Source organism: Bubalus kerabau, chromosome 1 (genome assembly GCF_029407905.1).
Source record: "Bubalus kerabau isolate K-KA32 ecotype Philippines breed swamp buffalo chromosome 1, PCC_UOA_SB_1v2, whole genome shotgun sequence".
In the NCBI taxonomy this organism is placed as follows: domain Eukaryota; kingdom Metazoa; phylum Chordata; class Mammalia; order Artiodactyla; family Bovidae; genus Bubalus; species Bubalus kerabau.
The window spans coordinates 251,274,653-251,301,631 of NC_073624.1; the positions used below are offsets into that span (position 1 = coordinate 251,274,653).

At 42.3% G+C, this 26,979-nt stretch overlaps 1 protein-coding gene across 8 annotated transcripts in view; it reads right to left on the minus strand.

Annotated features, from left to right (window-relative positions):
• The window catches only part of SSBP2 (single stranded DNA binding protein 2), a 400,682-nt gene that overhangs the window by 311,978 nt on the left and 61,725 nt on the right, over positions 1 to 26,979 (minus strand). For 5 of the 8 annotated variants that reach the window (XR_008707889.1, XM_055563030.1, XM_055563020.1 and 2 more), the window contains exon 1: positions 2,064 to 2,220. The exons of 1 other annotated variant lie outside the window; for it this stretch is intronic. Coding sequence is in view for 6 of the 7 variants with exons in the window: in XM_055563030.1 (XP_055419005.1) it covers positions 2,064 to 2,125 (62 nt within the window). In the remaining variant the exon portion in view is untranslated. Of the gene's footprint in view, positions 1 to 2,063; positions 2,225 to 26,979 lie in introns of those variants that run through there. 2 more of the 8 variants (XM_055563014.1, XM_055563007.1) reach the window with 2 other exon arrangements.

The window sequence follows — 26,979 nt, forward strand, 5'->3', positions numbered from 1 at the left end:
TTACAAAGTTATCATAATATAGATTAAATTTAGCCATTTCTGGAAGTTCAAATAAAACCCAAAATTTGGATTCTCAAATTCAACCACCCTGAAAATAAGTAAAATATACCTCAATACACATTTCAATTCCTTCACTCCCAAAACTATGAAATCCAAATACTCTGTAATCATTAAAACATCTTTCCTAAATGTTTCTATTTTCTCAGATATATTGCCACTAAATGATAAATGCACACAAATTACGCTATCTCAAAACTTCAATTCCAGTAACTTGCTATTTCTTAACCAACCTATAATGCTAAATCTTTTACATACTCCTCCTCACAGCAACAAGATCCTGAATACAGCTCAGAAAATACCTTGGGGGTGAGGGGGGCGGGGAGTATCTTTTTTTGGTTTGTTTTGATATGCCAAGGCCTGCCGCCCCTAAATCCTATAGGAATTGTGTTTATTGCTGCCAACACGAAGATTAGGAAATGTTCCCAACCGTAGGGCACAAGAAACTTTCAGAAGACTATTAACTGCCTAAAACTAGGAGGGAAACCCGGTAGTTTCTGCACATTCGGTTTTTATTTACGCAGCTATTTCCTTGTGCAAGGTGACTAAAGTAGCTTTTGAGAGATGCTCTCAGACTTTTCCCCAGTCTGAAGTCCTCGGAAGGGCAGAGCGCGTCCAATGACAGGGATACGCCTCATCCTCAGAATGGAGGTGGTTAGTGGGAATCACCATAAGAGCTGCTGCACAGAAAAGAGGGGTTCTTCCTCAGTGGTCACAGTCACTATGCGCTCTCATTTTTAGTAACAACCAAATCACCGTTACAAGCACATAAGAATAGTAGCAAACAACCCTGCTTCGCAGCGTGCCGTGACGGTGGCATCCCAGGCCGGGAGGGGCTCCTTTCTCACCAGCCTCCCCTGGGCTCCACCGGAGTTAACACCTGTATCTCTTCGCCACACCGACCGAACAACTAACTCCTCCCCGTCTCCACGCTTCGACCCTTCCTGCAAGTCCGGGTTCGGACCACTGCCCCCTCCCCACTGCAGACAGCCCTCCTGGCGCCAGCGGCCGCGGCCCCCACCGCTACTCCTCTGCGCCCCGCGACCCCCGCTCGCCGCCCGGACCGCCACGGCCCTCCACGTTTGGGAGGCTGGAAGTCTCCAAAAAAAAAAAAAAGTTCTCCAGCCGTCGCCGCCGCCGAGTTGGGTAGTCTGCGAGCGGCAGAAACGCCAGCCTACCCCAGCAGCTCCCGCTTCTCGCCAGCACACTTTTCCTCCCCGGGAACTCGGTCCTTTGACTCCCAAACTTCAGCGGCGCCCCTGGCGCCCCCTGCCCCGGGCTCCGCGGGGCGCACGGGGCTGCGAACGCGGCGTCCCTCCTCCGGACCAGGAAAGCCCCGACGCCCACCCAGCCCACGCCCCGCACACGCCCTCCGCGCCCCGCGCGCGTCTCCGCGCCCAGCGGGGCCCCGCTCGGCCGCTCCACGCCCGGCTTCCGCCCTCCGCGCGCCCGGCCCCGCTGCCTTCGCCTCGCCAGGCGCAACTGGCCCCGGCGCCCGAGCCCCCCGCCGCGGCGCCCCTCGAGCTGCCCGCCGCGACCACGGCCCGCCCCCACCGAACACCCACATTCCCTCCGCGTGCCCTCCTTCACGCAGCTGCCCCCTCTCGCCCAATCTCTATCCCCGGAGGCTCTCCGCAGCCCCGGACCCCAGCTCCAAAGTTACTTTGCGAGGAGGTGAACCCGCGGGTTATTTCCCTCAATCACCCAAACAAGTTTCCATCCCCGCCACCAGCACCGCCGCCGCCCCCCGACACACTCGCTCCCTCCCGCCCGCCAGACCCCACGGCCGCCAGCCCCGCGCGAGCCCCTCCTGGGAAACAGCCGCTCCCCGCACCGCACGCCCCCCACCTCGCGTACCCCTCCCCCTGCCAGCCCACCCCCCGGCTCTCCCCCGGCAGAGAGTGTCTGTGTGTCTGGGTGTCTCCGAGAGAGTGTGCGAGTGCGTGCGTGTGTGTGTGTGTGCGCGCGTGAGAAGGCGGAGGTGGGTGAGAAGCGGAGACACTTACTTCTCCCGGGCCTGGCTGTCGGACGGGACGGCGCTGCTGTTACTCTTGCCTTTGCCGTACATGCTTGTGCCGAGAGCAGCTCCCACTGTCACGCACCTGTCAACCCATCACAGCCTCCCCGGGAACAGCCCCGTCCCCATGGCGACCCACGCAGCCACCCCCACTATTGGCCGCCCCACGCCAAAGCTCCGCCCCCTTCGCCCAGGCAACGCACGAGACTGACAGGCCTCCCCCCCTCCCTCCGGCCTGCCGAAGCGCGCGGCGGCGGCTACAGCCTAAGCGGCAGTCTCCTCCCTCCTTCCCTCCCTCCCGGGTTCCCTCCCTCCTTCCCTCTCCGCTCTCCTCCCTCCTCCCGCTCCTCTCCCCCCCTCCCCCCTCCGAACCCCGGCGCAAGGGGGGAATTAGAAACTGCTCTAGAAGGATTTTAAACAACTGGCTGTTCCCTCCGCTGCCGCCCCTCCCCCCGCACCGCCCGCGCTCGGCTCCTCACTGGAGAGAAGGCGCCGGGAGGAGGGGAAAGTGCGGCCTGGAGTCTCTGGCAGGAGCCGGCGGAGCCGGAGCGGCCCAGACTTCAGGGCGCCCGCCGAGTACACAGGCAGATCTATGGCCCCAGCCGCCCTGGGGAGCCTCCCCCACCAGCCCCTTTCTCCCGCTCCTCTCCTGTCTGTGACCCCGCGCCGGTACCCAGGATTGATCTCTGCGGTCCTCGGCCCTACTCCCTGCGGTGTCGCCCCCGCCCAGCTCCCAGAGGGCCGGCTGGCGGGGGACACACGCACTGTTCCCTCGACCTTCTGGCTGAGCGACCGGGAGCGACTCGCCTTCCCTCCGGGGAGGGACTATGCCTCCGGCCCTTGGCGCCGCTGGGGTGGCGTCGCCTGGCTCCTGGGGCCGCGCCCTGCAGCCCGGGGGAGCACTCGGGCTCGGGCCTGGCTCCTCTCTTTAGAGGTGAGCCTGCCTCCCAAAGGTGGCCCAGTGACTCCTGGGGCCTCAGTGGCCCCCACCTTGTCCTCCTAAGATCAGACCTACTGCAGAAGAGGGCCCCGGGTATCCCCACCTGGCCTGCCTCTCTAGCCTTGGGCGTTGATGCCAACTCATCCTGACCTTTGGAGTGGAAAAGACCTTAGAAGGCTTTTAAAAACATCCCTGTCTTTGTCCATCAGAATAGGCCCCAGCTGTGCTCCAAGGTGTACAAAGCTTTTGCCAGAGCTGAAAGCCTGCCCGAGAATATTCATGGATCCCAGGCCCCAATCCCATTTCGGTAAAGGCAAAAAAGTTTCTGAAAACACACACAACCTGGCTCCCAACTGAACTCCATCCTTTATCTTGTGGAGATCCTTGGATGTAAAATGAGACAGAGTGCAAACACGGTTAAAAAGAAGAGATGGGCATCAAATAGGGAGTGACAGGGGAAGTGGGATGCAGTTGGGGGTCAGATAGGGGAAAACATCAAGAAAGGATAAAAAGACATGGAACAGCTATGGGAGGGGAGAGAAAATAACATTCAAATGGAGAAAGAGACCTTTCTTTTCCTCACATGCAGCTTTAAACTTTTAGTAATAGGATCATAAAAATGTATATGGAGATTCTGAGATAGCTGGAATGCAAAGAAATGGGCTTGTGTGGGCATTGACAGCAAGTGATAGGAATATAACATCAACAGAAGGTTAAGGAAGGGCAGTTAGTAAAAATGAAAGAATCAGAAAAGGTGCTGGCAACCAAACATAAATCAAACACTGGGGAAAATGAAGAGAAGGGACCTGCTATGTTAAGGAAAATGAAAAAAAAAAAAAAAAGGAAAAGGTAAAGTGTAAAAAGAAAAATAAAAAGATTAAATGAAGTAGCCATAGAATATAGCAAAAGATGACAATTACAGTAGAGGATTGACTAATACAAAAGGATACAAGTAAAATAAAATGTTTTTATTAAAAGGACAAAAATTCAGCCAATAGAAGTGAAGATAAAGTCAAAAAAGTCACAGTGGCTTAAGTTGATTTTTGAGAGCTAATTTACCTTTTCTTATTCAAAATTCTCTCTGTTTACAATAACCTGCAGTGGTGAGGACAGGACATTCTTGGGCTCTGAGGTACTTGGAAGTGTTGTAGGAAGGGGGACCCCTTCCAGGGCCTAAAACTGGGCTCTTGTCTAACACTCGGAAATGAATTGTCCAAGGAGACACATGTGCTGACAAAGCAAGAGATTTTATTGGGAAAGGGCACCCGAGTGGAGAGCAGTAGGGTAAGGGAACCCAGGAGAACAGCTCTGACACGTGGCTCACAGTCTCTGGTTTTATGGTGATGGGGTTAGTTTCCGGGTTGTCTATAGCCAATCATTCTGACCTGGAGTCCTTCCTGGTGGTGCATACCTTGTTCAGCCAAGATTGGATGCCAGAGAGAAGGATTCTGGGAGGTGGTCGAACATGTGGTGTCCCCTTTCGACCTTTCCTGAACTCTTCCAGTTGGTGGTGGCTTATTTGTTCCGTGTTCCTTACCAGGACCTCCTGTCGTAAAACAACTCATGCAAATAGTTACTATGGTGCCTGGCCAGGGTGGGCGGTTTCAATCAGTGTGCTTCCTCTAACAGAAGGAGTAATAACCTCCCTCTTTTAACAAACTTTTGTTCGAAATGCCCAAATGTCTATCAGGCTGTCACTGTTTACAAACTCTACCTTCAAGTTTGCTGCTATGTAAATTGCTGTTCAATTTAATCTACTTCCATTAGCTTTAACTCAGAAAATTATTAGCATCCCGCATCAGCCATAGAACATTCCCTATTAAATACTGGTTAGAGAATGCTGTCATGGAGGAAACTCTGGCAGCTGCTGCCCACACCTGGAATAAGGTAAGATTTCCATTTAAAACCAAGAGTGGGCTTTGTACTATTACCTAAGTTCTATATTATCTTTGCACTGGTCTTGGGATCCTCTCTAATTCTCAGTCACGACACATTAGAATTGCCTTAGAACTTTTTTCTTGTTGTTGTTCATTTGTTTTTAAATACCAGATCTGGAACCCCAGCCCAGACTAACTAAATCAGAAACTTTGGGGATGGACCCAGGCATCTGTATATTTTTGTAAGCCCCAGGGCTGTTGAATGCTGCTTTCAGTACCCATTTACAGACAGCCAATGGGCACCATCTTTCACAGAAAGATTTTTAGGCTGTGGCTCTACAAAGCAGATGACCCTCCCCATGTAAGACACTAAGACATTTTTACAGTGGACTTTACTTTTTATCCATTGAGCTAATAGATTTGTTAATAGGATGAAAATATATGACCACATGTGTTCTTATAGTGCAAGACCACAAATAGCCATGGTTTAATTTGCTTTTTCCTAAAGAGAAAATGAAGAAAGAAAACAAGAAGGGCTGTTTGCTATTTATTGCTGTAAGTTACTCATTTGATTGGTCTTTACCCAGATTTGTTACGTGGACGAGTCTTTTGAATAATGGCATGTTTTCTGATATTTAAAAAATAAATAAATTATAGATCTGCACAGTGAGGTATGGGATTCAAAGCAATTTGGTCTTAGTATCTGGAAATAATAAAATGCCAAAAGGTCTTAGTTCAGAACTTGCCAAGTTAATGTCAGAGTTATCTTTACAAGAATGTTATCATGCAACAAATACACAAAGTGAAAACATGATTGTTGCTCTATCTCATAACCTTACAGCTTAAGTAATCAAATCAATTATCTTTAAAATATCTAAGCAGCTACCTGAACCATCATGTCTGTTTTATTTTTCTCTTAATGTTTACACATGTAAATAAAATGCTTCTTTGCCCTTGTTCAAATTATTTTGAGTACAAAGAGTGTTCTTTGCATCAGCAACTGTATCTCACGGGGCCAATATTCTAATTAATGAGATTTGAAACACATATTCAGAGCCAAATTTGAGATCCCAGACACAGAATCGAAGACCCATGTTTTATTTGTTTTCTTTTTTTTACAAGGGTGAAGAATTAGAACACTTAAAGATTCCTACTGTAAAGAATCTCAATTTTTTTTAGAAGTTTGAAGGTTTTTTACCTCGTATATAAGGCTGATTAATTTGGGTGGGGGGAGGGGGCGGCTAGATTTAGAGTAGGGGAATGCTGATCAGCTGAGCCATCAGAATGGAGCATTTGCATATGAGGTTAATTTTTTTTTAGAAAACTTTATTCTGTCAGATATAGAACACCAGAGTTATTCAATCATTAGGTCTTTTTTCCCTCCCGTTTTATTTGGGCACATATGCACAATTTTCTCTTTCTGGAACCTGCATCTTATTCTTGGAAGTCTTTATCATTTTAAAACAGGCAGTTTATTATACCACCCTAATGAAGCTCTAGATTGACTATACATTTCTTAGATTCTAATTTTTCTCTAAAACATTGAGGTTAATAACGTCTGTATTCTTACAGTGCATGGAACTTTAGAAAAGATTTCCCTTTGCTATTAATACACAGAACAAAGAGACTATCACTTTATGTTTAAATGGAAGCTAATCATGAATTTAATTATTTCCATCACATAAAATACTTGGGGTGTTAAAAAAGAAAAACATTTAGTGTAGAAAATATTTATTTAGAAAATTTAAACTATTTATACATAAAGATGGATTTTCTTGTTGAGGGGATAATTTTTCTGAAGGACAAAACTTCTATTGTTTGTTTTATAGAACTCATTCGTTTATGAAAATAACATCTCCCTACTTAGATTTATATCACTTTTCATATGAAGTCACTTAGCAGAATATATGCCAGTTAATTAGATTTTCCTGACCAGCTTTCTAAACCTGGTAAACTGAGTCCAAAGAAAAATTCATTTGCATTATCTGCTCCATAGAGAAAACAATACTAGTTCCAAGATGAGAACTCTGTGTTCCTGGCTGACAGTCCCGTTCCCAGACCACGAAGCCGCACCTCTTTCTCTCAGAAGTGACTATTCCACAGAGGAATGTGAGCAAGCTCTGAGATGTTTGTCACTCAGACTACTGTTTGAAACTTCACTCCTAAGCAGAAGAGACCAGCATGCTCATATTCACAAACTGTTCACATGCCATGTACCAAAGTAATGGAATGAATGGAGTCATTACAGCTATAATATAGTATGCAATATGGTCTCTCATACCAGAATAATAAGTAAAATGGGGACTCATATTAACATCATTTGACACACTGCTGTTGGTTTAACATTAGCTAATCTGAGGCAAGACTGTTTTCTTAACCTATTGCCCTAGATTTTTAAAATCCCAATTTAGATATAAACACTTACCAATGACTTAGGAGACACAGTGTGCAAAGCTACCGCTTCTAAATAGTTCCTTCTCTAGAGTGCCTAGTGTTTCTAACACTGTCAAGAATTTGCAGTTTAGGAACTTGGAATAATTCTGATTCAAAGGATTGTGCATAAGCTAAAGACGAATAAAAATTAAAAAAAAAAAAACAGGGCTACCATGTATGGCAATTTCTTACACTTTAGCACATTTTGCAAAACAAATTCCAAGTGTTGCAGTGTTCACTGGCTGGATTTTTGTCATTAAATGTTGAAAGTTATATAATGGGAAGTGTGCCAAAGAGTGTGCCTTATTCAAAAGTATTACTATATTTTTTTAGTGCATTCCTAAATCTTCACAATGATTTTTCACCTACTAAGGTTATGCCAATGTGATGTCTTTGCACTCTTGGAGTTGACAAAAGCCCCAGTCTCAAGAGGGAAGCTGTACAACATTTCAGGCAGTGTCATTTCCTTCTGTTGGGAGTGGAAACATAGGAGGAAAAAAAATAGCACTACATTTGCTTTTCATAATTTTCCAACATAACTGGATCTCCTCGACCAAGTGTGGCAAAAAAAAAAAAAAAAAAGGAAGATGACAAATATATCACTATGGTATTTTATTTACCTTGAAATGGTATAAGTGTTAAAAAATCTGCTTAAGATAAATGCTGAGTATTGTCATTGCCAACAGTCAGTCATAAGGAATAAACAATCTTATCAGGGTCATGTATACTTCCCAGAGATATAGAGGACACTTTAATATTTTATTTTGGGGGTATTCAAAAAGTGTTTGAAAGTAGCTGGACTCCATCCTATATATTGCAGTAAGTTCCTGAAGATTTATATGTACTCTGTGGTAGTAACTGCTATCTGCCAGCATCATCATTACATTATACCTGTACAAACCAAATTCCTCAACAGATAAATAATGTTATAATCCCATTAGCATCTTTCAAAACTCCTCAGGCCTTTTTCTTTGGACCTAAATATCTGATGCAGAAGAGAGAAGGGTCCCCACCACATGGTGCTGAGCTATTGACTACTACGAGGCAACACCCATTAGCCTCACCCAACTTCTCAGACCCATGCTGTCTGTGGTCTGGGGGGCCAGTGTTAGGAAATTTAAGGAAGAAGACATTTTTGTCTTTCAGTCTGTTACTGCTCCTCTGAGTGTGCCTCCTACCCTGTAACACTCACGGGATTTTAGTTCTTTGAGGAGAAACTTCATAAGGGTCCACAAGCCTGTGGACAAAATAGGGCTATGTTGCTTTGTTAAGGAGAGTTTTGAACAACCTCTGAAATGTTTTTCTTTAATACAATATCTGGTGCAGAGGTGCCCAGAAATTAGAGGCTTCACAAGCACTGTGTCCATTTGCCTGGCTTGTCAGCCTGGGCCCATTTCTAGAAGGAAGGCAGACGGAGAGGTCACTCTGGTGATGGATGTGGGTAGTCTATGGAGAAGGGTGGTCATGGAAGAACCCAGCTCTGGGCACTTCCTGCCACTCCTCTGGAAGAATTACCCGTGTACTGCAACGTTCTTGTGCTGCTTCGTTTGTTTTTGCCTTGGCACTGTGTCCTTTTAGGAGCTGTCAGTTCTACTCTATGGTTTGGGTGTTTTATTTTAAAGGAGCATTTATCATTTGTGGAATGAGGAGACACATCCATGTCTCAGGAATTTCCTAAAAACCTAGCGAGTTCACTAAGGGCTGTGAGAGGGGTTGCGGGGAACAGGGCTATATTTCATCACTTCAGCTTCCTGTCAGTGCGGGTTCTTCAAAAGGCTCTCCCATGTAAACTCCCACCTTCCCATTCCTTCTTTTCCCCGTTCTTCCTCTCTTCCCTCTTCCCTCTCTTCACCCCTTAACCCCTGACAAAAGCACAAAATGTGAGAGAGATTGGCAAGTTTCATGGGAACACATTAGATTGAAATACATGGAACTGCTATATTTGCAAGTCAGATATGGTTGATTTGGCAATGTCATATGGTTCACCATGCAAGAATTTCAGTTCTTGCGGACCACACTACAGACTTCTTATGTATTAACAACACTAATATTTATCAAGCTCTTGCCAGGTACTATCTAAGTGCTTTACATAGAATATCTCATGCAATGCTCTACCTCAAAGCATTTACTCTTTCATGCACCATGATTCTAGAAGGGCAAGCCTCTCTATGAATTCAGGTTGGATTAAATATAGGCGGGGCCACTCGAGCAGGGCTTACAGGACCTTGCTTCAGCATGGTAAGCAGCACTGAATTCTGTTCTTACAGCTAACCCCCTGATTAGGTAAAATCAAAAACACCAAGCCACACCCTGCTTTATTACAGCCTTGTCGTTTATCAAATACCTCATTTCCTCCCATTTTGACTGTTGCAAAGTAAATCCCTTGGCTCACTATAAGTTATTAAAAGGAAAAACGATGTGGCGTGAATCTATTTTTTTATGTTTAAAAGAGATGAGTATTCTCCTTACTCTGACTAAATTGGTCAGTTCATGTCTAATTTCCAATCTTCACTTTGTTCATTCCTCTGAGAAATATCAACCACACTTCCCAGAACTAGGTGGCTGTGTGATCTATGGAAGATGAAATTCAAAACCAAGGTCTTCATTTTAACTCACATTCTGCTTAGGAAAAAGGGAAACCTGAATCACTGGATTCCATTGACATCCATTCACTGATCACTGTATATAAGTGCCCTACCTCTGGAAATGGTCAAAAACTTGTCCCCCGCATCTAAATCAGCCCATGGCAATTCCCTTTGGGTTTGGTTTTTTTTTTTCCCCTGTGTGGTTTTCCTTTCCTGGTGAATTGTTGTAGTTCACTGTTACTTTTCCTTCTTCCCTTGTTTTTTGGCTTCACTTCCTCCTCCTATTGTCCCTGTCTTTTCCTCTCATCACTTTTCCTGTTGCCCTTCCAGTTGGGTGGGGCCCTCATCCAACTCACTCACTGTCTGGCTCTAGAGTCTCTTCGTTTCAGGACAGAATAATCTTGTGCCAAATAGTCTCAATCTCTGGGGCATCAGAAGAAAGATCCTAGAGGCTAAATATCCCTTAAGTTTTCTTTTATTGATCTTATATTAAAATGTAATCCAAGGATGCCTAATTAGGTAAGAAAAAATACTCATCCTCTTGGCCTCCTAGCCCCAGACCATTCTCAACTATGACAGCACCAACATCCATCAAATCCAACAATGAAATCAACTTTGGTTACTTAGCATAATAGAAATAAACTTGTAATATTCTATTAGTGAAGGATCAATGTCTCCTGTCTTGAAAATAAACATCAGAGCTTGGTCTCAACATTTATGTAGCAGCAGGAGACCATTATTTTGTGGCAGCATTCGATTACATTGACATCAAGACAGATTTATTAAATTAATAAATAGTACATGATTTTCAGCCTTTAATTTCCAATCCTCACTACCACCCCTCCTCCTTCTCAAGCTCAAGGTGATCTTCTGAAAACTTTCATCCGTGTTTTGGATTCCCCCATTATCTATGATTTTTATTTCTTTTTTGCTATTTGTCAGTTTGTACTCAAGTTTTTAAAATATCCATTTTTTCAGATGGAGTATTTTAAATGGTCATTAAGAACAATGTTAATAATGAGAATCACTGAATTGTTAATTGTTAAAATATTTCATTGACATAGTATATGAAGAAGTATTTCAGATATGCTTTTCAAATTTCTGAATGAGGCTAATAGCAAAAGCCCAGGATCCTGCTGCCTCTTGCTCTAACTTCCAACCTCAGGGCCTCTGTCCTGGCTGTTTCCTCTGCCTGGAATGCTCTTCCCTCTGATCTTTGTGTGGCTGGCTCTTCATTACTCAGGTCTGCAGGAATGTCAGAGAGGTTTACGGAGATTCCTTTTTAAAGAGCTTGCTCCTCCATCCTGTCGTTCTTCATCCTGTAGCTCTGTTTGCGTTTCTTCAGTGTCACATGTCACTATCTGAAAGGTTTGTGGTATGAATAACCCTGTTGGCTTGTATACTCCATGACGACAGCTGTCTTACTGTACTTATACTAGACTCTGCTGTGTTCCAAGACTTACAGCAGTACCAGGTCCCCAGTGGCACTCAATGAACAAATACAGCTAAACCTGAACAATAGGTGGGTTAGGGATACTGGCCCTCCAGGCAGTCAAAAATTTGCATATAACCTCCATATTCTTGGTTCCTCCATACGCTTGGCTCCTCCATATCTGTGGATCCACATCCATGAATTCAACCAGCCTTGAATTACGTAGTACTGTATGAGGAGACCCACACAGTTCATATCCATGTTGTTCAAGGGTCAACTGTAGTCATCGAATGACAGACCCACTGCATGAATGGATAACTAAAATGATCAAACATGAATGAACATATATCTTCAGTTTAGTTCAGTCACTCAGTCGTGTTCAACTGTGTGACCCCATGGACTGCAACATGCCAGGCCTCCCTGTCCATCACCAACTCCCAGAGCTTAATCAAACTCACGTCCATTGATCTGGTGATGCCATCCAATCATCTCACTTTCTGTTGTCACCTTTTCCTCCTGCCCTCAATCTTTCCCAGCATCAGGGTCTTTTCCAATGAGTCAGTTCTTCACATCAGGTGCCCAAAGTATTGGAGCTTCTGCTTTAGCATCAGTCCTTCCAATGAATATTCAGGATTGATTTCCTTTAGGATGGACTGGTTGGATCTCCTTGCAGTCCAAGGGACTCTCAAGAGTCTTCTCCAACACCACAGTTCAAAAGCATCAATTCTTCAGCGCTCAGCCTTCTTTATAGTTCAACTCTCACATTCATACATGACTACTAGAAAAACCATAACTTTGACTAGACAGACCTTTTTTGGTAAAAAAAAAAAAAAAAAAAAAGTCTCTGCTTTTTAATATGACAGGTTGGTTATAGCTTTTCTTCCAGGGAGCAAGCGTCTTTTAATTTCATGGCTGCAGTCACCATCTGCAGTGATTTTGGAGCCCAAGAAAAGAAAGTCTGCCTCTGTTTCCATTGTTTCTTCATCTATTCGCCATGATGAAGTGATGGGACCGGATGCCATGATCTTTGTTTTTTGAATGTTGAGTTTTAAGCCAGCTTTTTCACTGTCTTTCAGTTTCATCAAGAGGTTCTTTAGTTCCTTATATCTTAATTTGCAACAAATTATATCTTGGACATTTGCAACAAATAATCTTTCCAGGCCTCTACCCAACCCCTACAGCCTGGAGGTGGGGGGAGGGGGGGGCGGAGCGCTCCTTGTATTCTTAGGAACAATAGTGATTGAACAAAAAGCATCAGCATGTCTTCAGATTTTATGCTTCAGCTTTTACTCCAATTTATTATTCCAGCATCTAAGCCAATTTAGCAGAATTTTGGTGAGCAGGACATGAGAGAGAGAAATATTTCCTCCTCTTTTCTATATACCATGTATCTAACTTGCTTGGAGTTCCAAGTGGCTTAATGTTGCTGACAATAAGGAAACAAGGAGCACAAGTCAGCAGATTAAGTTTTCAGTAATAAGTTTTCATCACGTCACTCTCCTGCTCAAAAACTCAATTCTTCTTATAGGATAACTTTCTCGCCCCCTCAGATTTATCCAATCTGATCCATCAGTACCTGTAGCCTTCTGTGCATTGTAGTTATGTATACATGTCTGTCTTCCCTACCAGAGTATATACTCCTTGAAAATAGACTTTGAATTCACAGACATTTACAGTAGACCTACATGTTGAGCTTGAGCGACTGAACTGAACTGACTTTTGAAGACATTTTGCTACTCTCAAACTCTACAATTCCTACCTCAGTTTGTGCTTTGCCTTTAGGAAGTGATAACTAATGTTTCTGGAATTAAATTTTAGTCCCAGTAGCTGAATTCTGACCACCCGAGTTTGAATTCCCTGCTCCATCAATTGCTCGCTGTGTCATCTTAGGCAACTCACTTAACCACTCTATGCCTTCATTTTATCAATAGCAAACCGAGGTGTGTTTCTAACGATATGTTAGAGTTATTATGAGGACTGAATGAGCAAACGCACAGGGGTCTGCATAGAGCTTGGTGCTTAGTGAAATGTTTATGAATGTTTTATTCCTCAGTAGAGCTTGTCTATGCCCTACATTGTCTGAAACCACACACAAAACGACCTGGCACCTCTGTCAGCACTCCATCGCTTTACATGCTGTTCCCTTTGTCTTGAATGGCCTTACTTACTCTGGTTCCTAATTCCTTTGAAAGCCATTCTCTGCGCTTGTAATCTGTATCATGTATAAGAAAAAGCTACCTTTTACTAGAACTTGACTTTTCCTATCGTCTCCCCAGTGAGATACATGCACAAGGATAATGCTGTGATTCTTCAGCAGAGCCTAAGACAGTCCTGCATTCACAGCAGGTACCCTCTGACTCTTACCTGAAGGCAGTGACTGCAGAATGTAACGCCCAATTCAACAGCCTCTTCATGGGTGGCAGTTGGTCACTCCAATGACATTATCCCTAATTTCATAGACTCAAAGGTGAAAACAGGGATTTTGATGTCATCAAGTCAATTCTGCAAAGTGGGAATCCCCACAGTATACCTTAATTCCACTGAGGAAAGTCTTTCTTATTTTTAACTATTAATACAATGTACTTTCCATCATTGAATCAGCAATAACAATGGGAAAAAAATTACCTCCTCCTCATAATAAGCCTACATATACTTCAAGAGAGTCATCAAATAATCCTCTTCTCCCAAATAAATAATCAAAATATTTATTTGCATAGCTGCTATCACAGTCTAGGCAAGCAAAGCCACTCTCCTATGAAGAAGTCAAGCCCAGTGTAAGACTGATCATCTTTCAACCAGTCTGGTGGAGTTCTCTGGAGCAAATATTATCCATCAGAGTGTTCAGACTACCTTCCTGGCTTCAGCAGAACCAAATCCACACCACTCCAGTAGACTGAACTGATCACAGTCTAGGCAAGCAAAGCCACTCTCCTATGAAGAAGTCAAGCCCAGTGTAGGCCTGATCATGCTTCAGCCAGTCTGGTGGAGTTCTCTGGAGCAAATATTATCCATCAGAGTGTCCAGACTGCCTGCCTGACTTAAGCAGAACCAAATCCACACCACTCCATTCGCATGCTTAGATCTCTTACCCTTAGAAGTGCTATATTCAGAAATATAGAAATACCAAAATGGTGTTCAGAAAATAATTTAAAACTGAGTTTAAAATCAGTTATAAATAATAAAATAGCAGTGGGAATTAGAAGAAAAGCAGGAAGAAAAGAAATTGATTGTTCTTTTCCTTTCCACATGTATGGTGAAAATCACAGAAATAATACAACACACAAACAATTAAGCAGCTTCACAGAACTAGAAGGAATAGTAGAAAGTAACGTAGAGCATTTTGGAACATAGGAGAAAACTGTGTTTTCCTTTCTCCATCCAGTCAGCTATAGTCTCATCTGAGGGACCTCTTCCAAAACATTTAAATTCTCTTTGCTTGAATCACTGATAATTGGATAGTACTCATAACAGATATACTATCATGTGGAAATCATGCAATGAGGTACACTATGGAATCAGAGGAATTTAAAACTCAATAGAATGACTAGAGAAAGAATGGCTCATCGTAGCTCAAAATATCAGTCTTTTTCAATATGGCAGAGCAAGGCACAGAAAATAGTGAAGATCTTTAACTGTCATTTCCGTAACTTAGTACTATATACCGAGTTCATAAATCCTCATCCCTCAGAATTTATCACTATGGCTAAAACTCATTGATTAAGATTCCATAAATTTGTAATGTTACAGTAATACAGTATGTCATTATGGCTAAGAAAACATTTGATGATTTTTTTTTTCTCTGAAAAGAAAGGACCTATAATATTCTCCAGGCATACCTTCAAATTTTGGGACCAGCTATTATTTCCATAAGGTCATGGGTGGTCATGATCCACTACCATGCACCAATCAGTTCAGTTCAGTTCAGTTGCTCAGTCGAGTCCGACTCTTTTCGACCCCATGAATTGCAGCACGCCAGGCCTCCCTGTCCATCACCAACTCCCGGAGTTCACTCAGACTCACGTCCATTGAGTCAGTGATGCCATCCAGGCATCTCATCCTCTGTCGTCCCCTTCTCCTCCTGCCCCCAAATCCTTCCCAGCCTCAGAGTCTTTTCCAATGAATCAACTCTTCGCATGAGGTGGTCAAAGTACCGGAGTTTCAGCTTTAGCATCATTCCTTCCAAAGAAATCCCAGGGCTGATCTCCTTCAGAATGGACTGGTTGGATCTCCTTGCAGTCCAAGGGACTCTCAAGAGTCTTCTCTAACACCACAGTTCAAAAGCATCAATTCTTTGGTGCTCAGCTTTCTTCACAGTCCAACTCTTGCATCCATACACGACCATTGGAAAAACCAATAACGACTTGTAATTTTTAAACAAATTCACTTAATACCATTTTTTCCCTCATACTATGCAAATTAGAATGGCATTAAAACATGTATAATATCATATAAGAAATGAATCGCCAGTCCAGGTTTGATGCAGGATACAGGAAGCTTGGGGCTGGTGCACTGGGATGACCCAGAGGGATGGTATGGGGAGGGAGGTGAGAGGGGGGGTTCAGGATGGGGAACACGTGTACACCCGTGGTGGATTCATGTTGATGTGTGGCAGAACCAATACAATATTGTAAAGTAAAAAATAAAATAAAATAATAATTAAAAAAATAAAATAGCATTTACTTAAAAAGATTATTTTTCACTGATTTGGATTGGATGTCTGCTCCTTTTTTCACATAGGTTTAGTATAGTCTTATGGTAACCCTTTTCCCCAAGCTAACTAATGGAGTTCTACATTCCTACCTAGATGCCTTGCATGTACCAAAGAACTTCTTTTTACCCCCTCAAAATCAGATTAGTGCAATAATATAGATGTGAGAAGAGAGTGGAGAAAGAAGGAGAAGTTAGCTCAAAAATGAGTAAATGATAATATCCAAAGTAAATATAAACTTACATGTACCCCTAAAATATTTGTAGAGTAATCATGTCACCACAGTTTCCCACAAATGCTTTGGTTTTTGAATTTATTTATCACAAGCTATATTATTACCTACATAAAATAATGCAGTTTAAAATATATCTTATGAATGGATAAAGAAGATGTAGCATATATATACAATGGACTATTACTCAGCCATAAAAAGTGTGAAATCATCCCATTTGCCACAACATAGACAGACCTAGATATGATCATACTAAGGGAAGTAAGTCATAAAGAGAAAGACAAATACTATACGAAGCCACTTATATGTGGAATCTAAAATATGACACAAATGAACACATTTATGAAGCAGAAACAGACTCACAGACATGGAGAACAGACTTGTGGTTGCCAAGGAGGAGGGGGTGGGGGAGGAAAGGACTGGGACTGGGGATGGCAGATGTAAACTATTACATATAGAGTGGATAACTACAAGGTCCTACTGTAGAGCACAGGAAACTATACTCAATATCCTGTGATTAAACCATAGTGGAAAAGAATACAAAAATGAACACACATATATGTATAACCAAACCACTTTGCTATACAGAAATTAAAATGACACTGTAAGTCAACTATATTTCAATAAAAAAATTTTTTAAAGTAATCATCTTAATAACTTTTAAAAATTTCAACAAATCAAGTTAAACACTTTGATGCTTTGATTTTCAGAGTGTATGTATCTAATGAACAATAACATTAGGTATCTTTATTTGTATCATTATTGCAGAGAAGACTGTGGTTTTAGGCACTGCATCCACCACAGCTGCCACAGGAAGACCCATGCAGCCCTAAGTCCTTCATCTCAGTGAACGCTTAGCACTGGACACCACGCGCTGGAACTTCCGCGTGTCCTCCTCCAAAGCCAGAGCCTCCACTGCCGCTTTTTCCAGAAAATGGATTCTGTGAGGCGCCTACTCCCTCTCTCACTGTTTTCTTCCCAAAGCACCTCTCCTCCAGCATGTGGGACTGGTTGAGCCTGAGTCCCAGATTTGGGCTCTTGCTACAAGAGAAGCTGGGAAAGTGCAGCTGGGGCTTATAAAATGGGGAGGTAGGACTCAGACTGCGGGGAATTCCTCAAACATGGAAAGGGTGTTCAAAAGGTGGTAAGTGGCCACGAAAGCCTCAGCGTGAAAGGCAACAAAAATACAGAGCTCAAGTGCCTGGGAGTGCCTGGGAAGTTTCCCCAGTCGAGGAACTGGGTGACATACTGGTCTTCCCAGGGGGAGCTGGAGAGGAGACACTTCTTGCTGACATCATTCCTGGTGCTCCAGACTGTTCCAGATGGCAGGAAGTCCCTGCTCAGGCCTCTGGCTGGGCCTTTCTCCAAGAGCTGACCCTCAACTCCTGCACAGGGGCAAGCTGCCAGCCCAGCAGGGAGGCTCACCTACTCAGGCACAGCCCGTTCTCCGGAACAATTTGGAAATTTAACTGACACACAGTGGGAAAAAGAACAGGTTTTCAAGGCTTGTTATTATGCATATGCTAATTATTAGACAGAGGGGAACAGTATAATTGAGTTATGAAACAACTAAATACAAATAAGAGTACCTGACAGAAAGCTTCTTTACATGACGTTTTTTTTACACAAGAATAAACAATGTGTTCTTTGTAGAGCTTCAAAAAAACAGGGTTCATTTCATTCTGTAAACTACAGTCTCTTGTAACTAGACTAGTGCTTGTGTTTGCTGACATCTTGATTTATAAAAACCTGAACAAGTCCAATTTCAATAATTCCTTTTCTTCAAGCAATACCAGAGAAAGGGGAAAAAGATGGATGTCTGCCCCACCCCCTCCTAAAAATGGCATATGCAAAAGTTTTAGAATTCTCTTTGTTCAACTCTGGGTCAGATTTCATGAAAAAGTCATTGAAATTCCTCTTGCTCCCCATTCTTCCAGGCATGTATGGAAGCTTGTGTTCTTAATGAGCACCCAGAAGCTTCCTTCTACAGAATGTTATCTTTGAAAGATGAAATCACCTGTTTCCCTCAACTCTTCTGTATCTTGTATCTGTTTTATTAACACCCCCTTTCTCAACCTCAACAAACAACATGTGCTAATTAAACCACTGTTGAAAAAGTCAATCTAATGCCTGAAATCGGTGCCATGTGCTAAGAGTCAAAGTAGAACCTACAGCAGAGAAATAAGGGGTACCAGGTTCTGTTCTTTTTTTAACACTGAATTACTTTGGGTAAAATCAAGAGTAATTGTGCCTATGAAATGGCAAAAAAGTGGTTCAACATGTATTCAGATTACTGAATTTGTGTGACATGTTTAAATAAGATAGGTAACAAATAAAGATAATAATATATAAATGAAACAATTTGGAAAAAGTCTTGTGTAAACCATACTTATTCATAAGATGTTACTCTCTTCACATCATATGATAAAAGTAACAAAAGAAAGAAATATTCAAACTACAGTTTCTGGTGAGAGAAAGCAACCAAATTATCTAAAGAAAATGTCTCTAAATTAGATGTTAATATGTGATAACCACAGAGAAATCCCCCTTCTTTAAGTAGCCACTAAATTCAAATACATATATGACTATAAGGCAGTGCCCTTCCTTACCCATACTTATCTGTATAATTCACTGTCCTGGAATCATCCATGACTTCTACCATTAAAATAATAAACAATGGAGATTGCTTTAAAAATACACTTGTCTATTTAGTTCTTTGGCCCATTTTTTTATTGGGTCATTTATTTTTCTGGAATTGAGCTGCAGGAGTTGCTTGTATATTTTTGAGATTAGTTGTTTGTCAGTTGCTTCATTTGCTATTATTTTCTCCCATTCTGAAGGCTGTCTTTTCACCTTGCTTATAGTTTCTTTTGTTGTGCAGAAGCTTTTAATTTTAATTAGATCCTATTTGTTTATTTTTGCTTTTATTTCCAATATTCTGGGAGGTGGGTCATAGAGGATCCTGCTGTGATGTATGTCGGAGAGTGTTTTGCCTATGTTCTCCTCTCGGAGTTTTATACTTTCTGGTCTTATGTTTAGATCTTTAATCCTTCTCCAAAGAAGACATACAGATGGCTAACAAACACATGAAAAGATGCTCAACATCACTCATTATCAGAGAAATGCAAATCAAAACCACTATGAGGTACCATTTCACACCAGTCAGAATGGGTGCGATCCAAAAGTCTACAAGCAATAAATGCTGGAGAGGGTGTGGAGAAAACGGAACCCTCTTACACTGTTGGTGGGAATGCAAACTAGTACAGCCACTATGGAGAACAGTGTGGAGATTCCTTAAAAAGCTGGAAATAGAACTGCCATACGACCCAGCAATCCCACTGCTGGGCATACACACTGAGGAAACCAGAATTGAAAGAGACACATGTACCCCAATGTTCATCGCAGCACTGTTTATAATAGCCAGGACATGGAAGCAACCTAGATGTCCATCAGCAGATGAATGGATAAGAAAGCTGTGGTACATATACACAATGGAGTATTACTCAGCCATTAAAAAGAACACATTTGAATCAGTTCTAATGAGGTGGATGAAACTGGAGCCTATTATACAGAGTGAAGTAAGCCAGAAAGAAAAACACCAGTATAGTATATATATGGAATTTATATGCATATATACGGAATTTAGAAAGATGGTAACAATAACCCTGTATGTGAGACAGCAAAAAAGACACAGATGTATAGAACAGTCTTTTGGACTCTGTGGGGGGGGGGGATGATTTGGGAGAATGGCATTGAAACATGTATAATATTATATAAGAAACGAATCACCAGTCCAGGTTCGATGCAGGATACAGGATGCTTGGGGCTGGTGCACTGGGATGACCCAGAGGGATGGTACAGGGAGGCAGGTGGGAGAGGGGTTCAGGATGGGGAACACGTGTACACCCGTGGCTGATTCATGTTGATGTATGGCAAAACCAATACAATATTGTAAAGTAATTAGCCTCTAATGTCCATCAGCAGATGAATGGATAAGAAAGCTGTGGTACATATACACAATGGCGTATTACTCAGCCATTAAAAAGAATACATTTGAATCAGTTCTAATGAGGTGGATGAAACTGGAGCCTATTATACAGAGTGAAGTAAGCCAGAAAGAAAAATACCAATACAGTATACTAACGCATATATATGGAATTTAGAAAGATGGTAACAATAACCCTGTGTACGAGACAGCAAAAGAGACACTGATGTATAGAACAGTCTTATGGACTCTGTGGGAGAGGGATAGGGTGGGAAGATTTGAGAGAATGGCATTGAAACATGTAAAATATCATGTATGAAACGAGTTGCCAGTCCAGGTTCGATGCACGATACTGGATGCTTGGGGCTGGTGCACTGGGACGACCCAGAAGGATGGTATGGGGAGGGAGGAGGGAGGAGGGTTCAGGATGGGGAACACATGTAGACCTGTGGCGGATTCATTATGATATTTGGCATAACTAATACAATTTTGTAAAGTTTAAAAATAAAATAAAATTTTTAAAAAAGCTAAAAATAAAAATATATATATAAATAAATACAAAATACACTTGTCAGTATGACACATCCACTTCTGGCAAATGTTCCATTTTCAAACAAATAAACCAAGGAATTAAATTCAACTGCTTACCCAAGCTCAACATACCAGAATCTACCAGATAAGTGATACTTTTTAGCAGGTTACCTACAGTCCCCCTCTTCTAAGTCAGTTCCTAAACCAAAGAGTTGAATATTCTACAAGGATAAATATTCAGAATGCTGTGTCATAGCTTGATAGATTACTACTGTCCTGGAGCTGAAAGGGCTCAGAAACAGATTCACGGTGCTGTTGCCCATGCTGCACTGGCATGTTCCCATATGTCCCTCACATGAGACGGACAATGGAGAAGTATGGTGACTGATATTTTCTGCTGATCTGGTGTCTGGTGTCACAGATGACATTTTAGGCTTTGTGAACCAGAGTTATGGGCTTCCCTCATAGCTCAGTTGGTAAAGAATCTGCCTGCAATGCAGGAGACCTCAGTTCCATTCCTGGATTGGGAAGATCCCCTGGAGAAGAATAGGCTACCAACTCCATATTCTTGAGCTTCCCTTGTGACTCAGCTGGTAAAGAATCTGCTTCCAGTGTGAGAGACCTGAGTTCGATCCCTGGGTTGGGAAGATCCTCTGGAGAAGAGAAAGGCTACCCTCTTCAATATTCTGGCCTGGAGAATTCCATGGGGGGTTGCAAAGCATCAGACACAACTGAGCGACTTTCCCTTTCCCTTTCGATTGGAGTTATTATCTCAGCTTTTGCCAATGGGAATATTAACTGTCAGCTAATAACTGGATCCAAACTTGCCTGAAAATCTGAGGATGGAATTTCCCCCAATGGCACTGTTTCCAAATCAAACAGACCCCAATGGAAGCTCAGATGTGATAATGACCTATCTTTTCCAGTTTACTAAATGTCCAGCTTCCACTCTGCTCTCTTGATTGCATCTTTGTCTTGGCCACTACACTGTTCTCCCACCAGAGAGAAGATCTAGAAAGAGAAAACTAAAATTGTAATTTGTGAGTTATTCTTTATTACCAGTGTTGGGTAAAATAATTTGGATTGAAATGTTTTGCAAAAAAAAAACAAGTAAATAAGGTTTGAAGGTTATCTATGGGTTTGAATCCTTGTTCCTATTATAAAACCAAGTTAATTAAGAAATAATATGGTATTTTTACATACAGTTATGAAGAAAAGCCTTATTGTTTCTAAAGTGATTTCATGTCATCATCTCATTAGAAACTCCTGAAATTCCTGTAAAATATTTTAAGCAGTTGCTATTTTTGTTTTAATATTACCATTAAGTGTTAGTTGCTCTGTCATGTCTAACTCTGTAGCCTTCCAGGCTCCTCTGTCCATGGGATTCTCCAGGCAAGAATACCAGAGTGGGTTGCCATGTCCTCTTCCAGGGGATCTTCCCAATCCAGGAATCGAACCCTGGTCTCCTGCACTACAGGTGGATTCTTTATCATCTGAGGCACCAGGGAAGACATATAACCAATGAAGCACCCCATTTTGCAGAAACTGAGGATGAAATGTTGAGGGCTGCTCAGGAATCTCCCACTAACAGTGGTAAAATTGAGACTAGATACCAGCTTTTCTGCTTATGATCCAAGGTGCTTTCTATGTGGTCATCAGCTCTGTTTTCTGGGTAATCACCTAGTTCTTAGCTAGAAGGACCTTACATACAGTTTTCCACTTCATTAACTGCTGCTGCTAAGTCACTTCAGTCGTGTTCGACTCTGTGCGACCCCATAGACGGCAGCCCACCAGGCTCCCCCGTCCCTGGGATTCTCCAGGCAAGAACACTAGAGTGGGTTGCCATTTCCTTCTCTAATGCATGAAAGTGAAAAAATAAAGTGAAGTCGCTCAGTCGTTTCCGACTCCTAGCGACCGCATGGACTGCAGCCTACCAGGTTCCTCCATCCATGGGATTTTCCGGGCAACAGTACTGGAGTTGGGTGCCATTGCCTTCTCCGACTTCATTAACTACTGGGTTCCAAAAATGGAGTTGTAGAACCTAGAATGCACTGTCCTAGCAGAAAAACAATGCCTTTATCTCTGTGTCAACTCACAAGAACCTATGCCTGAGCCACAAAAGCTAAATATATTACTTTTAGACAAAATACTTTTCACAGAAGAATATTCTCTCAAGAAAGTTTCAAGAATAAATTCCAAGGTCAAATTAGTTTGGGAAACCCTGCATATCATATCATATCCCACTCAGAGAGTTCATAATGTACATTTGCATATTAAAGGCTTTAAGAAGTTCTGCAGGAAAGAAAACTGCTTAAAATTGTTCTATTGAGAATTCATCAACCTTCTTTGACTTTGAAACCCTTTTATTGAGGAACAGATATTAACACCCAAAACTAGAGCTCCCCAAAACACATTCTGAAAATTACTGCTGTAGGAAAAGATGTTGAGTTGCCATGTGCAATGTTAAGAGCACCTCTACTGCTCTGAGATTGGGTGTTACCCTGAAAGTAAGACAAATACTGGTGATGATTCCTGTGAAATCAGTCTGGGCTTAAAATCAGTGATGGATGTTGGGACACAGAGCAGAGTCAGACATTGAAGGATAAGGAACAGAACCGTCAAGGATGGAAATGATCCCTGGGAACACTGAGACGAGACCAGGACGATGGGGCTGGGGCCACGAGAATGGTGCATATAATGAGAGAGCAGCTAACTTGGAGATTTTTCCTGCCTGCCTCTCTGTTATTCCTCAAATTCTGCTATTGTAGACACTCCCGTAGCCAAACATACCAAGAATACGAAGCAGGGATAAAGCTGAGAAAAAGGGGTAGACCCAAGCATTAGAGACTCTCCTTATCTATTGATTAGTAACCTTAATTCTCTTTGGCCATGTTGATTAACACACTCACAGGTGGGGTGAGAACATTTTTGGGGGCTATTATTCTGCTTACCACAGCATCTTAGCAGTCAGGCTCTTCCATGATTTTATTCCCCCACCACTTCCCTTCGTTCCAGGCACCTCTGACCCTCATTGTTGTGTATAATGAAATTTTACTGAAGATTTGTGGATCATGAAGGGTGATCATAGTACAGTATAGTATAGAAAAGTACTTAAAATCAAATACAAAACTTCTTTGCTTCTAAAGTTTTGGCTACCAGGAAATTTCTTTTTAGCCACTTCCCCCTCTGGTCTGCTCATTCTCCCCATCTCCAGGTATCTTTCTTTCCCCTTATTCTCTCTTTTCCAAGTGCTTGGCCTCTCAAAACCTCTTCCTCCCAATTCTCACTAGAAATGGAAAATTCCCCTTACTTTATTATTTAAAGCAAATCAACTTGTTTTGTCTCGGTCTTCTCCATCCGGGATGTGTCCTGGGCCTTCCCTTTCATTACCAAAAAGATCCATCAGCGTCTTCAGAGACAAATTCTGAGTCCAATGTTCATTTTATTTCTTTTTAATACTAGTCATTTTCTTCTCCCTGCATGCTTTCAGAGAAGGCATTAATGCCAATTTTAGAAAGAACATTCCCTTTCCAATACAGGTGGGTGACCTTCTACAATGCAGGGACTAATTGGACAGTGGTTTACAAACAGCTGAAACCAACTGGCACCCTGGAATGGTGAAACCGACCTGACTCTGGGGCTCAGGAGACCTGGCTACCGATTCTTGTTGTGCTTTAAATGGCCTGGTGACTTTGGGCAAAGCCACCGTCTCTCTGAGTCACCATTTTGTCACGTGTAAAACAGAAACATTGAATTAGATTTTCTCTGGGTTCCAAAATTCCAAAATACTTGGCACTTTTTTGGTGGAGACAGAGCATGTGGCTCTTGGAGAAATCAACTCTAAATGATCTGGTAATGTTCAGCCAGTAGGTCACTCCTCAAAATTTAGAGGATTTTGATAAAATGATGAAGCTGGAATTGTATATTAAAAACATTCTTTCTAGTGCCTCAGGGGTCGCTGATCACAGTGTAAATACCTCACTGAATTAGTGGCGTTTATGTTTGTAGCCTGGGGGGTTTATGTGACATAATAAGCAGTTAGAAGCAAACCAGTGTCACATGAGCTTTGGGGACTCCCAGAAACTCTGCTACCGGCCTAGCTGCCTTACTCTCCTGGGATTACATTCAATTTGGGGACCCTGGGCTTTTTCTTTTCTCTTTGAAAGGGCTGTTGGGATGGTAGCCAACCTGCAGAAGCCACAGTGATGGACTAAAAAGAAAAATATGACAAGACCAGTGTCTTTTGAGAAAGATTAATCTAGCAGTTAGGTATGGGATGAAATTAAACAGTGGGCACTAGGCGGCAGGAAAACCAATTAGGAGACAGTTGTAAAAGTACAGGCGTAATAAAAATGTAACAGGATACTGGATGGGACCTTTCCTGTTGTCTCAGAGTTTCTGCCAAAGCACCCTGGCCAAGGACAATGAACAGTGGGAGGCCACACGTTGTAAAGACAGTTGCTAAACTCATCCAGCCTAGACTTGCTAACTGGTTCTTTGAGTGTCCATTCAATTATGCTCCTCTCCTACATAAGAGAAGTTAGTGAATCATTATGAGAAGAATCTGGGGTAGAAGTGGAAAGGCCTACAATTCATCTGTCTTCTCAAATTGCATATTTGTTGGAGTTTGGGGAAAAGAGAGGCTGACGCCTGCTTCTTACCTAGAGGTGGACAGGGGCAGAGAGAATAGCCATGGGAGAGCCTGGCTTCTAAAATGTGATGGGAAAGGGGGGTAAATTTCCTATAAGCTAAATAGCATGGGAGGTAGCTGGGGTCCATGGCAGCATAGTGAGCCCAAGCATCACTTTCTTGGGAGACCAGAGAAGTGTTTGACATTCTTGACAGCAGAGTTTGGCATTCTTGACAGCAGAGGGCTGGAGGGATGAGAACCCAGAAACACCCGTGAAACTTTCCTTAAAGTAAAGGGCCAGCTTTGGACAGTTACTGTGACTGAGGCCATTGAGAGAACTGTCCTGAGAGAATCAAGGAAGAAGTACAAGGAGGAGCAGCTACCATCCCTTCTGGTTGCCTCCAGCCCTTCCACCCCCACCAGTATGAAGGAGCCATAAATGGGTGACAGAAGCAAAGAGAGCCAAGGAACAGACTCTGTGCTGCCCCCTCCACGGATCTGGGCCCCCTGGCAAGCCTGAGCTGGGAGGAGGGAAGAAGCTTTAAACTTCTTCCCTGCAAATGGCAGTTTTGCTTTAGATTGGACTAGATTTTTTACATTTTGAAAATGAGACTGTTGTATAATATCCTAAAGTAACAGGAAAGTACACAGAATCTGTCCGAAGTATCACCCAGGGGCAGGAAAGGGAGATAAGACAGAACATGTTTAAAGGCAATGAAATTTAAAAATAAAGCTATTTCCTGTTTGTACCTCATATAGCCCAGATCCTATAATTCACTGGTACGACAATAATAATGAACAACCATGACCATAGCAGCAAAAATAATAACAACTATTTGTTAAGTATTGGCCACAATGTGCCTGACTGTGTTAGATACTAAAAATACATTATTTCATTGAATCCTTACAACAGATCTCAAGAGGTAGACACCCTCAAATTTAGCCCCATTTAACAGATGTTAAAAGTGAAACTGAGAGGTTAAGTAACATGCTGTAAAATGCAGTTAATAAGTAGCTGACTTTAGACTACACAGCTAATTTAAGGCTAGAATAGGGTGACAGTTATAGAAGATGAAAGAATTAAGCAAGGAATGAATAAAATAATCTGTGTTTATTATTCTAATCCAAGAATTGATGACATAATTGATAAAAAGCCATGATAAAATTTTTGTCCATTGATAGTACTCCAGTTATCATACAGCCCACAGATATTCAGCATTTGTTGTTAAGGATAAAATTAGTAAATGTATACTTTAAATAACTTGTTTTTGGTGGGTTCCATTTTATTGTTTGGTTTTGTTTTTTAAAGAAGTGTTGTCTGGTCATTTTGAAATTAGTTCTCTGGAATACAACCAATATATTAATTAGTCATTTATACCATGGAGATGTTTTACTAGCTTAGGATACTTGATGGAAATAATCTAGTGCATGTTCATTGGTTTAGTGATGATGTAGCCACTGAAACAGTCACCAAAGTTCAATAATGACTTCGATACTCCGCACTCCTTGAAGCAGGGATCTTGTCTTACTCTAAACCTCATATTCATGAGAT